We start from the raw sequence: 16,445 nt of genomic DNA, 5'->3' as shown, positions 1-16,445 counted from the left end.
GGAAAGATGTCCTAGAGAAATTTTGCTGTTTTCAGTTTTGGCTGGTAAGCACCCTTCTTTCCAGCATTTGGCAGATTTACAAGTCAGGTGAGGGCCCTTTGTTCGCTTCGAAGCACGTCATGCTTCATGACACGTACTGAGACCTCCCATCTCCAAACAGTATCCCCCCCCTTCTAGGTTTCTAAACTTCAGACCGGTTTTATAGGTTTCTGCAGCTTGTGTCTCCAAGGACTAGAACTCTCCCACAGTGTAGCCGGGAATGAAGCCTGCGTAAACTTTACCTCTTGTCTTCTGGAGGAAGATTGGCTTGCACCTTGGTGGGTACCAAAATGAGAACATCTGGAGACAACTAAGCTCAGAGAAAATCTGTGGCCCGGCAGAAAACGGACTCCTAACATTCTGGAGGCTGGTGTGGCACTTGGGACAATAGCCTCTGTTTTTTGTTTTTGTTTTTTCTCTTTCTCTAGTAATTAATTCCAAATGGTTCAAGTTACAGAGTATTCATGCTCATAATCCTCTATGATACCCAGGTTTGTTCTTGTCAAATCGAATGGGTACAATATCACTTCATGTTTGCTTCATGATTCGTTTCGATCAGAATACAAGGTTGGGTTTCTCTGCAGCGTAATTTACATTTTGCTGCAATCTCACCAAATAGCTGCCTTTGGAGCCACCTGCTGACACAGTTTAGAATATCGAGCATTTAATATGAATCAGGAAAGTGCCACACCAAGCTAACAGCAGAGAAGCACACTCTAGACTGTGCTCTGTTGATCCCCTTGGCTCTCCATTAGCACCTGAACCAAGTCATCCTGGACGTTTCCTTACCCTCCCACCCACCTTCAAAGAAAGATGTTGCGATCTCCTTTGGTATGTTTCGATTCAGGCATTCCTCTGCATTGGGTGTCTATGGTTCCTGGGCTTCTAATACCTTTGGTGCTGTGTCAGCCTATACTCTCTCCCTAAGCCAAGTCTCCACTCTCTGTTTCATCACCCTGGAGATGTTGAGCAAGTGAAATGTACGTGCAGCAGTGATCGTTTCAGTAGCAATTCTCTGTATGGGCCCCCAAGCCAAATAACACAGGAAGTAGTGGGAGAGAGGTGATGGCGAGAAGAAAAAGAACCAGAGCTTTCTGAAAGCACCAGAAAGCACATCACCAAAAAAGAATGGGAACAATCCTCACAGCTCTGGAACATGGGTATCACTGTACCCAATTACTGAGGCTTAGGAAAGTTCAGTTTCTTGGTAAAGAGGAACAAATATTGTATGTATCGCACCACCTGCCAATTAATGAGTCCATTATTTTAACCACCTTCTCTTTTAAAATGCAAATGTCCCTGCAAAAAAAAAACACACAAAAAGCAAACAAACAAAAAACAACCTGACCATTGATAATTCCATGTGAACTGTTCTCATCCTATAATCAGATCAGTACTAGAGTAGCTTGAGCTGCCATAGTAAATACCACCTACTTGGTGGCTTAAACAATAGAAATGTATTTTCACACAGTTCTGGAAGCCGGAAGTGTGAGCTTGGGAGGCAGCCGGCACGTTTGGGTTTCTGGCCGCCTTCTGACTGTGTTGTCACATAATGGAGAGTGAGCCAGATTTGGGGGGATTTGACACCAAAAGCAAAAATGAACAAGTGAAATCAGATTAAACTTCAGAGGAAAGGCAAGTGATGGAAAGGAAGAAAATAGTTGCAAACCACATATCTAATTAAGGGCCAATAGATCCAAGCAGAGATTTTCCCAAAGAAGACAAGCAAATGGTCAAGTACAGAAAAAGGCAACGGACATCACTGATCGCCAGTGAAGTGCAAACCAGAACCACAGTGAGCTATTCCCTCACGACTTGTGATCTCTACAACCAAAAGGCAAGAGACAATGGACGCTGGTGGGAATGTAAACTGGTACAGCCGCTATAAAAAATAGTGTAGAAGTTCTTAAAGTAACTAGAAATAGAACTACCACATGGTCTAGCAAGTCCGCTTCTGGGTGAATGTCCAAAAGAGATGAAATCACTATCTCGAAGAGATATCTGCACTTGCATGTTCTTTGCAGCGTTATTCAAATAGCCAAGGACTAGAAACAACCTAAGTATCCGTTATGGATGGGGTTGTGGGTGAAAGTACTGAAGTTATATTTGAAGGAGTTATCTTAGACCCATGCCCTTCAAAAAGCTTATGGACACTGCCATCCAGAAGCTCTTCCTTGTTTCTGTTCATGTTTGTTGTGGCAGACACTTTGTTGCCAGCTGTCTTCCCTCTTTTGCTGACCTGGTTTGGGCACCAATGTGTTCAGTTCCAGAGGATGAATCAGGATGGCCTTAGCCAATCACAACAATCCCTTCCCCCCTTAGTAATAATTTCTCAAGTCAGAGAGCATGTGATCAATTTCTAGCCAATGAAACAGAAGGGAAAATCTGGGAGGGGGTGTTAAAAATATGCATTTCCTTAGTAAAGAAAGGCACATAAAAATAAACCTTTTTTGTCTTCTTACCTTTTGTCTTGCTTTTGGATACTGTGGCGTTACAATGTGATGGGAGGAGTTGATGCAGCCATCTTGTAGCCATGAAGTAAGAGCCTGAGAGGGAGACGTCATCAAAATGCTGAGGATGGGGGCCTTCCGCCAAGATGGAGGCATAGGTGGAAATGCTGTGCCTTCTCTCACAACCAAGTTTAGAGACAACTAAATATTAGCAACAGAAAACACAGCCAGAACACAGAAAATTGAACTTTTCGAAAGTCTGATAACAACAAATTCTTCAGCCTGACCAGTAAGAGGGGCTAAACGAGCATCTGTCAGAGTGAGGTTGCACAGGAAAACTCTGTCAGACGGACTCGGGCGCGTGGAACCCAGGCGCAGGGTTGGACCTAGTAAGCGACTCAGCGAGCGACCACGGAGAAACAGCGAGGGAGCAGGGCTGCGGGTTGACTGTGGTCGTGCTTTCCTGCTCAGATCGACAAGCAAGGGAGTGAGACTACGGGACTGAGCAGGCCCCACGGCCAGCGGCAGCACAGGGCACCGCCATTTCCCTGCTCTAACCCCGCCTCCACATATAGCGTCATAACCCAGCGACCTGAGTGGCCCCGCCCTGGTGAACCACATAAGGCACTGCTCCTCACCCAGCGGCGAGAAACAGCAGAGATAGGTCGCCATTTCCCCACTCTGACCATGCCCCCACATATAGCATCACAACCCAGCGACCTGAGAGTTCAAGGCTCCACTACTCATATTTAAGGGGCAAGAACAGACCAAAAATGGCTCAAGAAGATCTCAAAGCCCCAGAGCCTATAAATCTAAGTGATGAAGAAATAGCAAAACTCTCAGACGCACAGTTTAAAACACTGGTGAACAGGATGCTCACAGAACTGGTTGATTTTAGTCACAGATTAGAGGAACATATGAAGGCTAAACTAATTGAAATAAAGGGAAATGCACAGGAAACCAACAGTGATGGAAAGGAAACTGGGACTCAAATCAATGGAGTGAACCAGAAGGAAGAAAAAAATGACCAAACAGAAAAGGATGAAGAAACAAGAATTCAAAAAAATGAGGAGAGGCTCAGGAACCTCCAGGACATCTTTAAACGCTCCAACATCTGATATATAGGGGTACCAGAGGGGAAGAGGAACAGCGACAAGTGGAAAACTTATTTGAACAAATAATAAAGGAGAATTTCCCCAATCCGGCAAAGGCAATAGACTTCCAGGAAATCCAGGAAGCTCAGAGAGTCCCAAAGAAGTTGGACCACACCAAGGCACATCATTATTACATTAGCCAAGATTAAAATGAAGGGAAGAATCGGAGAAGCAGCAAGAGATAAGAGGACAGTCACCTACAAAGGAGTTCCCATCAGACTGTCAGTGGATTTCTCAAAAGAAGCCTTACAGGCAAGAAGGGGCTGGAAAAAAGTATTCCAAGTCATGAAAGGCAAGGACCTACATCCAAGATTGCTCTATCCAGCAAAGCTTTCATTTAGAATGGAAGAGCAGATAAAGTGCTTCTCGGATAAGGTCAAGTTCAAAGAGTTCATCATCAAGCCCTTATTATATGAAATGTTAAAGGGACTTATCTAAGAAAAAGAAGATAAAAAATATAAACAGTGAAAGGACAGCAAACTCACAGTTATTAACAACCACACCTAAAACAAAAGTAATCTAAGAGGACAGCTAGATCAGGAGCAGAACCATAGAAATGAAGATCACATGGAGGGTTAGCAACAGGGGAGTGGGAGAAGGAGAAGGGGGGAGAAGGTACAGAAAATAAGTAGCATAGATGGTAGGTAGAAAATAGATAGGGGGGAGGGTAAGAATAGTAGGGGAAATATAGAATCTAAAGAACTTGTGACTCATGGACATAAACTAAAGAGGGGGAATGGTGAGGGAGGGGGTGTGCATGGTGGAGGGGAATGGAGGGGGGGAATAGGACAACTGTAATGGCATAATCAATAAAATATATTTTTTTAAAAAGAAGAAGAGGGTGGAGAGAGCTTTTTCTCTATTTGTTGCTTCTTAATTGCCTTCAGCTCAATATAATTTCTATGTCCAAGAGGCATATCTGGGGGACATAATCTGGTTTCTTTCAACAGTAAATCCATGTTTGTGGCTGAGTAGTTTCCAAAGCCTTCTTCCTTCCAGTAATCTTTGAGGGGTCCAAAGACCTGTTACCATATTGTGCTGTCTCTGTGCCCTTCAGTTTCAGTTGACATAATACTTTAACAATGTTTCAGGCTTTTGGCAAGTCAGTACATAATTCACTCTATCAGACAAAAGCCACAACCACAGTTCTTCATGAGATAAGCCCTTTTCTGCCACAGCTTCTTTGCATTTCCTGTGGAACAAGACCCTTAAGACTCTTGGGTATCCAATTGTTTAGCAGAGAAGTTTTTCAAGACATACCAGTAAGACCTGTAAAAGGCCATGTGTGTTGAGCAATGCCTGATATTGAATCTTTTCCCAGAGCCATTTCTTAATTTTAACCTTGTTTACCATCTGGAGAGGCTTGGATGAGAAAAACAATTTCTTTTTCAAATGCAGCGTGTTCTAACTCCTGTATATTCAGGGGATCATTTCTTCAGTTTATCTCTCTTTTCTTGCATTTTGTCAAAGGCAGTAAGAAGAAACCAGATGGCCTTCCTAATATTCTACCTTCATCTCCTTAGCTAGAGCAGGGGTCAGAAAAGTACTGCTGATGGACAGGTTTCTATTTTTTATAAACATTCTCATTAGAACATACCCACATCTATATGCTAATTTCAGGCCATTATGGCAGACGTGAGGAGTTACAGCTCAGAAACAAAATATTTACTGTTAGGCCCTTTACAGAACAAATTTGACAACTCCTGACCAAGATCATTTAGGTCATGTTAGCACAGATAACAGTGTCACCAATTTCTGGCACTGCATAACAAGGACCCTTTACCACCAACTTCCACTTTTTTTTCACTTTCCTTTAATCCCTCACTGTCACCATTTGTAGGCTTTCGCTAACACTCTACATAGGGACCTTCCTCTTTTCTGCCTGCCACCTGCTCCCACAGGCAAAGCCACACGTTTTCAGTTTTTGTTAGCACCCTACTTCAGTGTACTAAGTATATTCTGGCTGTCTGACTGCATAGCAAACTCATTCCAAAAGTAGGTAGCTTAGAACAAAAAGAATCATTTTATTATTTCCTCTCAGAGTTATGAGAGTAGACTGGACTCTGCTAAGTGGTTCCCTCTTGGGACCTCATGAGTTTGCAGTACAATGTCGGTCGGAGCTAATGTCACATGAAGGCAACTTCACTCAAAGCCAGAATAATGTCACACGGTTTCTTCAAGTGGTCTTGGCTTCCTTGCAGCGTGGTGTCTGGGTTCCAAGAGAAGACATCTCAGCAAGAGAATAAGAAAGAAGCGCGTATTATTTTCATAACCAACCCTCAGAAATCACATGTCATCACTTGTTCCATACTCTATTGTTTGAGGCAGTTACAAAAGGTCACTCAGGTTCAAGGACAGGAGACGTAAAAGCCATTGCAGGATGGAAGGAGTGTCAAGAGCACACTGGGAGCATAACATGTAGCAGGAGAGACCCTGTGGTGACCATCTTGGGAGACACCAGGCTGCATAACCTGCCACTCAGCTATGAGAAATGTCACATTTCTCTACTTTTCCAAATCAAAACAAGTGTGTCTGCGTTTGCCTTGATGTACCCTACCAATAAGAGTTGGGGGAAAGTTCAAATCTACTCCCATTTTGCCCTCCCTCAGAGTTAGACTGGAACTCTGAGTCTTTATACACACCAGAAATTTCTGGTGGAGGCAGAGAAAGGGAGGTGACGAAAATGACTCCTGGACTTGTGTATAACCAGATGGGTGGTTGAGAGAGAGAACATTGGAAGACAAACAGGTTTGTTTTATTTTGTGTTTGTATGTGCACATGAGACAAGGAAGCAAAAAGATTTTGACTCTCAACATTTTGGTTTTGAGGCATAATTGAGACCTCTACTATGAGATGTCAGGCAGAACATTGGTATAAGAGAGAAAAGCTAAACAATGCAGCCTGGGCTGGAGATACACATCTGTAAGTTGTCTGTGTAAGTGGTATTACAAATGTAGGGGTGGCCCTGGCTGGTGAGGCTCAGTGGATTGAGTGTAAACAGAAAGGTTGCCAGGTTGGCTCCCTGTCAGGGCATGTGCCAGGGTTACGGGCTGGGTCCCCAGTTGGGGGCACACCTCGATCTTTCTCTCCCTCTCTTTGCCTCTATCTGAAAATAAATAAGTTATTTAAAAAAATTGAATGTGGCAGCGAAGGAGATTGCCAAATAGGAAACATTTGGAGATGAGAGGGGGGAGGGTGTAGGTGGCCTGGGGGAGCCTCAACAATTAGTGAAGAGTAGGGTTGTAACAGCCCGACTAGATGTGGAGAAAAAGGAGGCTAACATGCCCACCACCTCAAGAGTGTTTCTGGAAGGAGTTCTCAGCAGTAGCAAAACCGAAAGAAACAGAGAACTGAAAAATACCAGTCACACCAACAAATACAGAGGTCATTGGTAACCTTAGTGATGTATTATTTTCGCTGCAAGGGAAATGAGTTAAAAGGTGAGTGGGAAATGATAAAAACAAAACATGGTAAGAAAAAAATGGAAGCTGAGGGGCTATTTTGGGATGGAACTGGAAGAACTGAGAGGTTAGTGGACGGCATAAGGAAGCCAAGAAGATGGGGAAAAAGCTGAGTACCAGTGAAGGGCTTGTTTTAAATGTGAAGGTCTAGTCCTCAGTTTTCATAGGAGGAAAGGAGAGGGCCAGGGGTGCAGACTTGAGTAGATTTGCCTTTCGTATGAAGAGATTGACTTCTATTTTCTCTGAACAAAAGCAGAATTTAACTGTCTCTGAATGTTAGTAATAACGGTGCCTTGTAAACTACTTGTTTTATATGTGTATGGATGCCTTCGCTCTCCAGCTGTTTCCCAGTTAGCTTTCCCAGTTAGCACTACATATTGTGTGCCCAAGTCCACATCGGTAAGAACAGAAACAACAGGTGCTTAATAAATGCTCGTTTGCTTTTTGAGTCTGATGATGATAAATCTGATGGTGCCCTGTTGTCAAGAAAAGTATAAGCTCTAATCAGGCCCCTATGACAAGGCGCCTGAGAAGCGTGATGAACGAGAACCGCCGTACTGGAATGACAGCCCAAGGAAACGAAATCCGCCAGGTCATTCCTTTTGGTCCGGGGCCCTAAGAGTTAAGATCAACGAGCACTGGCTGACTCTGTTTCCTAGAAAAACTGTAACAAGCTGGCTGCGGAAGCTAGGTCAACTTCCGGTTCCGGTCTGGCGGTTTGAGTGTCTGGGACCTTAGGTTGGTAGGGTTAGAAGTGGGGGCTCCTCCCACCGGGACATCTTGGCCTGCTAGGGGTGCAGGGCGCCTTGTGTGTAGCCCCCAGAACAGTAAGTTCCTTCTCGGGGGGAAGGGGGCTGAGGGCTGCGGGCAGGAGAGGAAACTGCACCGCCCAAGCTGCAGCAGACGCCCCGGCGGGGGATCCCGCTGCTGCGAGGGACGAGGGCCCAGCCTCTCCCACCGCCCCGGCCACTGCGCCTCCCTCGCCCGCGGAGTCCCTTAATGGATCGCCTCAGCTGGTGACAGTATGGTCTTGGGGAACTTGATCTCACAGGGCACCCCAACCTGTGGTCGCCGCCAAGGGTTCTTAATTGGCTAAGCTTCACTCAGTGCATTCAGACCCCTGAATGGGCGCTGACAGTGAAAACTGGCCCGCTCTATGGAGTGACACCTTAAGGACAGCCCTTCTGGTTTTTTTTTTTTTTTTCCTCTTTGAGAGAGAGATTTGTTGTTCCATTTATTTATGTAGTCATTGGTTGCTTCCCGCGTGTGCTCTCACAGAAGTGGAGCCTGGGACCTGGCCTTTGGGAGGGATGGGAGGATGCTTTAACCAACTGAGCAACCCAGCCAGGGTCCCAAAGACAGCATTTCAGTAGATGCAAACTCATCACCTTGAGTTTGCAGCCTTTTGACAGAAGCAGTGCACCTGAGGATGCCCCAGTACCAAAATTAATGGTGTCTTAGCAGGAAAGGTGCCGGCACGGGGATGTTACCCAGGCTCCCGCTTCCTTTGTAAGGACTTTGATAGAAATATGTAACTCGGAGAGCAAAACATGTTACTCCTATGTAACTCGGAGAGCAAAATATGTTACTCCATTTTTTAAAAGATTTTATTTATCTTTAGAGGGGAAGGGAAGGAAAGAGGGAGAGAAATATCAATGAATAGTTGCCTTTCATATGTTCCCTGCTGGGAACTGGCCTGCAACCCAGGCATGTACCCTGACTGGGAATCTACCCGTGATTCTTTGGTTCGCAGGCCCACACTCAAGCCACTGAGCTACACCAGCTTAGCTAGGGAATGTTACTCCATTTGAATTACTTTCTTCCCCTCCCTTAGGTGTCTTTCCCCTCTCCCCACACTCAAACACGGGATATTTATAATTGAGACTAGTTTCACCTTTTCTTAGAACCAGTCCCTAATTACTGAGGGTGTTTAGGGAATGCCAGCTCCATTTGGTATAAGATCTAAGAGATGTAAATCTGTTCTCTAAAAATCCAGTCAATACAATCTAAATAAGGGCCCTCTGACGATTGTTTGCAGTTTGGGGTTAGGCTCAGCTCTCAGCTTCCTGGTCCAGCATCCTGAAGTAGCTAAGAATGCGAGTCACTGCCCAGGTAGACTTGGGGTTGAGTCCTGGTCTACCACTCTTGGGTTGCGTGGCCTTGGCAGTTTCAAAATGTCTTTTTTATTTCTTTTATTTTTCCGAAAGGAAATTACTAACTTTTTAAAGTATAATTTATTGATTATGCTATTTTATTTATTACAGCTGTCCCAATTTTTTTCCCTTTGCCCCATGTACGTGGTACCTGCTTTTCCTCCAGCTGTCTCCCCACTTTGTTCATGTCCTCGGATCATTCATATAAATACTTTGGCTTCTCCATTTCCTATGCTGTTCTAAACCTCCCTCTATTTTGTACCTACCAATTATGCTTCTTTTATCTCTCTATTATGCTTCAATTATTCCTGTACCTTTCCCCCCTTTCTTCCCTTGTGATCTCCATTTTTATGATTCTGTTCCTGTTCTAGTTGTTTGCTTAGTTTGCTTTTGTTTTTTTTAATTTAGTTTTGAGTTTGTTGTCATTTTCCTGTTCATAGTCTTGATCTTTTCTTATGTAAGCCCCTTTAACATTTCATGTAATAAGTGCTTGGTGATAATGAACTTCTTTAACTTATCTGGGAAGCATTTTATCTGCCCTTTCATTCTAAGTGATAGATTTGCTGGATAATCTTGGTTGTATGTCCTTGCTTTTCATCACTTTGAATACTTCTTGCCAGTCCCTTTTAGTCTGCAAAGTTTCTTTTGAGAAATCAGCCGATAATCTTATGGAAATTCCTTTATAGGTAACTCTCTTTTTTTCTCCTGCTGCTTTTAAGATTCTCTTTAACTTTTGGCATTTTAATTATGATGTGTCTTAGAATGGGACTCTTTGTATCCATCTTGTTTGGGACTTTCTGTGCTTTCTGGACTTGCATGTTTATTTTCTTCACTTAATCAGGGAAGTTTTTCATTATTTTTTCTAATAAGTTTTCAATTTCTTGCTTTTGCTCTTCTCCCTCTGGCATCCCTATGATTTGGATGTTGGCACATTTGGAGATGTCTCAGAGTCTTCTTATTCTCTCATTCTTTTGAATTCTTGTTTCTTCATTTTATACTGGATGACTGTTTATTTCTTCCTTATGTTCCAAACCATTGATTTGAACCCCGACTTCCTTTCCTTCACTGTTGGTTTCCTGTGGATTTTTCTTTATTTCACTTAGTGTAGCCTTCATTTCTTCCTTTATGTGTTTGCCATACTCAGTGAGTTCTCTGAGCATCCTTATCTCCAGTGTTTTGAACTCTGCATCCAAGAGGTTGGCTATCTCTGTTTCATTTGATATTTTTCTGGAGTTTTGATCTGTTCTTCCATTTGGGCCATATTTTTTTGTCTACTCAATTTGGCGGCCTCCCTGTGTTTGTTTCTGTGTATTAGGTAGAGGTGCTTTGACTCTGTGTTGGCACTCTTGTTACATTGTAAGGGGTGGAGCATTAGATATTCACAAGGATGTGGCAACCCACTTCATCTGCTCTGTGGTGTTGTGTGTGGGGGAAGATTCAGAGAGGGAACAGTTCTGCTTGCTTGGCTCTGGTCCTGTTTCCAGTGACTTCCTGAATGTGACTGGCACCCTTCTACCTGCTGCACTGGTGCGGAATCCCAGAATGGGTGGGTTTGTGTATGTTCTAGGGCTGCGCGGGTCCTTTAAACAGACTCTCCTGAGGGACTGGCAGTTTCTTCTACCACTCCAACCCTCACTGGCTTTTACAGCTAGAATTTATGATGCTTTATTTCCTGGTGCTGGAACTCGGCCCTGCAGTCTCACCTGGGGCTGAGACGGTTCACTCCCCAGGTGTCCCTCCCAGCTTTTATCTATCACACATGAGCGTGCAGCCATCCATTCCTCTTTGCTTCCACACTGCATCATCTCTGCCCGAGCTCCCCGTCTCCACCCCTCCTACCAGTCTGGCTATTTCTTCTTTAAATCCTTGGTTGTCAGACTTCCACACCGTTTGATTTTTTTGCAGTTCTTCTTGTATTTTGTTTTGAGATTTGTTGTGATCCTTCTTATGGTTGTGTGAGGAGGCACAGCATGTCTACCTATGCCTCCGTCTTGGCCAGAAGTTCAAAATGCCTTTTTTAGGTCATCTATAAAATGCTGGTAATTGTTTACACACCTAAGAGGGCTGTTGTGAGAATTAAATGAGAAATATTATGTGTAAATTATTCAGTTCACTTCCTGGCACAAAATAAGTATTAATAGGTCAAAATTATAGTATATAATTTTGTGCTTGGTTTTCATATGCACGCCTTTGTATATCCTTTTAGACTTTCATTTTTCTGAAATTATAACTTGGCTTGGATGCCAAGTTCACATATAACTGCCTTCCAGTGATAGATCATGTTTTCTAGTCCCATCAAGTAGGTCAGGGATTGTATTTTGCTGAAAAAGGTGAAGTTTAGACTGAAATGGATATTGAGATTATAATAGAGGGAAGGAAGAAGTCCCTTGTTAGATTTTTTTTTTTTTAAGATTTTATTTATCTTTAGAGGGGAAGAGAAGGAGAGAGGGAGAAAACTATCAATGTATGGTTGCCTCTCGTGCCTCTCGTGCATCTCCTGCTGGGAACTGGCCTGCAATCCAAGCAATGTGCCCTGACTAGGAATCGAACCCCGATCCTTTAGTTTGCAGGCCCATGCTCAATTCACTGAGCTACACCAGCCAGGGCAGATTTCTTTTATATTTAGGGGTTATTGTTTATAATTATTCTAGCTCTGCTTTGTACTAATTTCTTGTTATTAGTTATAGGAATCCTAAGTTATTATTTCTAAACTATACAGGTTTTTTCCTCTTTAGCTGCTTTGTATACCTGCATATTGATTTCTTGAAGTCTTATTGTTGGTGTCTTCCTCCACGACCCCTCAGAATCCCCTTTTTTAAATTAAAGTGTTTTAAGATCTGAGTGGACAGTTAGTATTGTATTCATTCACTTTTTTGAAGCTGTATCCTCAGACCCTAATGTGAACATTTAATATTTTTAATTATTTCCTTGGAAAAAGTAAATTGAGTTAATGTTTAATTTTAAACATGTGCATCTGAGAAAAGATTTTTCTAAAAGGGCTTCTAAAGACCATTTATTTCCAGTATTATTAACAAAACATTCTGTACTTAAATTGTTGTGTTACAATGGTTGGGAAGGAAAGAGGAAGACCAAATCCTAACAGATACCCCCAAACATGACCTGTTTCCTTCTGCAGGGTTTCTGATTCCTAACCTGGCTGTGATCGTTGTGATGGAGCAAGAGCAGAAACCACTGGTCTCAGTTGCTAACGGCCTCACGGAGAGGGGGAGTTTGAAAAACTCTTTTACAGGTGAGGGATCAGTAAGATGATCTGAATACTTTGGAAATCCATTATAAGATGCACTATAAAGTGTGTAGAAAGAACAAGGCATTAGAATGAAACAAACTTTTAATTTCTTGTTCTATAACTCACAAATTGTGTTAAGTCTTAGTCTTAGTTTTCTTTTTAAGAAAAAGAAGTGATAATATCTGTCTCGCATATATTTTTAGGATTATTGAGACACTATATATTCTTAATAAATATAGGCATACTTAAGAGATATTGCAAGTTCAGTACCAGATCACAATAAAGCAATTATCTCAATAAAGTGGGTCATAATCATTTCACTGGTGTAGGTGCTTGCTGTCAATTTGTAAAAAAAATGCACCATCTGTGAAACTAAGTTCAATAAAGCAAAGTATGCCTGTAGTGGCTATCGTCATTTCTATATCTGCTGAGGTACTTACGTCTAGCTTTCACATCAGGTGGTATGCTATTCAGTGTCTCCCCCACTCAAGTCCCCTCCCCCACTTTTTTAAGTCTTCTAGAATGAAACTAGTGAATTTATTTTAAATGAACATCTCTCTTGGCGATTGCTGACCCTTGTTCAAACACTTTCTAGTGTTGTTACTAAATACAAAAAAAGCACTTGCTTCTGATGTTAAAGAAGTAAAACTAGCTTTAAAAAAGTTTTTATATAAAATAATGTACAAGGTTTTACTGGGTTATTTCCTCTCTTCCACTGCAATTCAGAATTCCCCTGGTGGAAATTAGGGGCTATGTTTAGAATATTTGTTTATTTTTTGCAGGAGATGAAAGTAAGAATAATTTAGAAACCGTTCAGCACAACAACCTTAAGGCAGATAATCTTAAAGAGAGAGCCTCAAAATGGTCTAAAAAAGATGGCCCACAAAACTTTAAGCAAGAGGATACAAAAGAAATACCATTGACACTGTCCCAGGGAGGTGAGACTTGGTGTGATGGCTTCTATGAGAATGACAGCAAGTCAGAGAATCGGGAAAATTCTACAGGAAAAGAGGAAGAGAAACCCAGTGACTCAGGGGAACATGCCAATACGTCTGGCCAGCAGAATTCATCCTTCAAAGACAAACGTCATAAATGTTTTGAATGTTGGAAAAGCTTCAATAATAGTTCTCATTTGCGTGCTCACCAGAGGACCCACTCAGGAGAAAAACCTTATAAATGCTTTGAGTGTGGGAAATGCTTCAGTAACAGCTCCCACCTGATCCAGCATCTGCGAACACACACAGGAGAGAAGCCCTACCAGTGTGGGGAATGTGGGAAAAACTTCAGCAACACGTCCCATCTTGTTATCCATGAGAGGACTCACACGGGGGAGAAACCCTACAAGTGTCCCGAATGTGAGAAGAGTTTCAGTAGCAGCTCTCACCTGATTCAGCATTACAGGATACACACTGGGGAGAAACCGTATGAATGTCCCGTTTGTGGGAAATGCTTCAGCCACAGTTACGTCCTAATAGAACATCAGAGGACTCACACTGGAGAAAAACCTTACAAATGCTCTGATTGTGGGAAGGGTTTTAGTCAGAGTTCCAGCGTGATTCGCCACCAGCGGACACACACAGGTGAGAAACCCTACAGATGTACTGAATGTGGAAAAAGCTTTGGTTGTAATTCCACTCTAATAAAGCATCAGAGAGTACACACGGAAGTCTGTCCAGAAAGTACGCAGCCATGTAATATGACAAATAGAGACATTTATTGAAGAAGAGATAAGAAACTTTGTACATAGGACAGTGATGCCTCAGTCCCCTTCAAAGTAGGTACCTTGGGACCACACACGGTTCTCCCAACCACCATCACCCGCCCTGTCATATTTTCCTGAATATCGACAGTCTGAAATTTCTTTCCTTTCTAAGGTGGTTTTAGTTTTGGGAAAGCCAGAAGTCGCAGGGCACTAAATCTGGGCCATAGCAGGCTGAGTCAGCTGCAGCTGGCTGTACGAGCTGATTTGATGTTTTGCCAAAAAACCACACGACATGATACATGAGCAAGTGTGTTGTGATGAAGCCGTCAATCGCCAGTTGCCCATAGCTGTGGCCTTCTGAATCATCCGAATAGTTTCTGCAAAGGAATGTTCAAGCTTAATGCAAAATTTGATGCTGATTCATTGCTGTACTTGTTCAGTCTATTGAATGTGACAGCCACACAGGACACAGGTTCACTCAGCAGTGTCTACTGCCCCTGCTGACAAGTACAGTGAAGTCGTCATTGTTCACACATGTGCATTCCAGTCCACTCTCCTTGGCTGTCAGGTTACACCGGTGTTGCACAAACTATTGTTATATTAACACTGGCTGAACATTTTCTGGACAGACCTCGTTTAGTGTGGGAAGAGTTTTGGCCATCGCATTAGACATCAGAGGACTCGTACAGGAGAAAACCCTTTCAGTGGTTCTGAGTGCCGGGGAACCTTCCATCAGAGTTCCATCCTGGTGGTTCACCAGAAGACTCACGCAGGAGAGAAACCTTGTAAATGTCCTGACTGTGGTGAGGGCTTCAGTCAGAGCTTGAACCTTATCAGGCGCTGGAGGACCCGCATCAGAGGACGATCTTCCTAGTGTACCGACTGTGAGAAATGCTCAGCAGAAGTGCCTACCTGTCCATGTCGGAAAATTTACAAAAAAGTTTTTGAGCCTCCTGAAGGTGAAGATTCGCATGAGTGGACTCTGAAAAACTGTTCAGAGTAGCTTGCCCTTATCTGTTCATTTTCAGTCCCAAATTCATCTTCCTCTGAAGTCCCAGAACTGGTTTTTCCTTTCTTTTTGGACCATTACAATTAAAGTATTCTCTGACCATTATGCTACAAAGTATTTTTGGCTTGTTTGCTGAAACATCTAGAAAAAGTCAACTTCTCTGTTTAAGGATGAGAAGACCCAGATCACCAGATCAGTGAATCTGCTGTGAGAGATCCTGTCAAGAATGGACAGGAAGGAGGAATTTGTTTTGATCTGAGGAAAGAAGGGAAGAGCCTCAGAAGAGCCTCAGAGGAAAACCTGAAGCATCACCTAAAGCAGTGACACCTGAGAGTTGGGAGCCGCGACTGCCATTGAGTTGCCTTATTTTCTCTTCCCTGATGGGGTGGCAATAAATTATTACTGGTCTCAGGGATTTACCCAGAGAAAATTCTTTTTTGAACCAATAACCTGATTTCCTGGCTATTTTGCTGGGTCTTCAGGAAGAAAGGATTCCTTTCTTCAAAAAAAAAAAAATGCATGTTTGATCACTGAATGTGAACTTTTGTAGCTTTAGAACTGCACTAATACAATAGTCGCTAGCCACACGTGGCTATTTAAATTGATATAATTAACATTAAAGGAAGTTCAAAATTCAGTTCCTTAGTCTTACTAGCCATTTGGATCACCTTTGAAGTTAGCCTCAGAGACCTTGGTGTCTGTTGAGTGGCCGGAGGGGAAATAAAGGCAGGGCCCTCGCCATTCCAATCTAACCAAGAACTCAATGCAGGAGGCTGGAAGCAAAAGGAGGACCCGTCCCACCAGTTGACTCAGCAGTCCTGAGCCCGGTCCAGTGAGCCTGATGGGTACCGAACAGCACAAGCAGAAACAGCACGGGGAGGGGAGTCCTTGAGACTGCTGGGACAGGGGGCCTCTGTCACAGTTTCACTAGGATGAAGAGCCTTTACTAACTGAGAAAAAAAGCCTGCGTAGCTGTACGTTATTCCCAAGATTTAGAGGGGAAAGGAGGGAGAACCTAAAAGCTGACTAAGGTCAATAACCCCTGAACCCGAAGGTACTTAGTAGCTAAGTACCCACTTGTAGCCTCGGCTCAAGTGTATAAAACTAACTCACTAACAAACTTACAACTTTCTTTCCTCTTGTGTGTGGGGCATTTAGACTTAGCTGGGGGCCTGCTTGCAGCTTTGTGCTCACGTATATTTCATAAATAAACTTGCTATTTCATTTCCA

The 16,445-nt window shown here is 43.0% G+C and overlaps 1 protein-coding gene across 1 annotated transcript; it reads left to right on the top strand.

The window, feature by feature from the left end:
• Window positions 1-7,822: 7,822 nt before the first annotated feature.
• On the top strand, window positions 7,823-16,445 carry ZNF572 (zinc finger protein 572). Its single transcript, XM_053661151.1, has 3 exons — window positions 7,823-7,931; window positions 12,394-12,507; window positions 13,287-16,445. The coding sequence occupies exons 2-3, from the start codon at window positions 12,429-12,431 to the stop codon at window positions 14,222-14,224; spliced, it is 1,017 nt and encodes a 338-aa protein (XP_053517126.1). The 5' UTR covers window positions 7,823-7,931; window positions 12,394-12,428; the 3' UTR covers window positions 14,225-16,445.

Source organism: Artibeus jamaicensis, unplaced genomic scaffold (assembly GCF_021234435.1).
Source record: "Artibeus jamaicensis isolate MK-2021 breed Jamaican fruit bat unplaced genomic scaffold, CSHL_Jam_final scaffold_916, whole genome shotgun sequence".
NCBI classification, from domain to species: Eukaryota; Metazoa; Chordata; class Mammalia; order Chiroptera; family Phyllostomidae; genus Artibeus; species Artibeus jamaicensis.
The sequence above is the reverse complement of the archived record's forward strand: the minus strand, read 5'-3'. Positions and strand labels throughout refer to the sequence as shown.

Bases quoted from the DNA above. Each gene is read 5' to 3' on its own strand.
- ZNF572 (XM_053661151.1), top strand. From the start codon at position 12,429: ATGGAGCAAGAGCAGAAACCACTGGTCTCAGTTGCTAACGGCCTCACG. The intron at 12,508-13,286 runs GTGAGGGATCAG...TATTTTTTGCAG, and splicing joins TTTGAAAAACTCTTTTACAG to GAGATGAAAGTAAGAATAAT.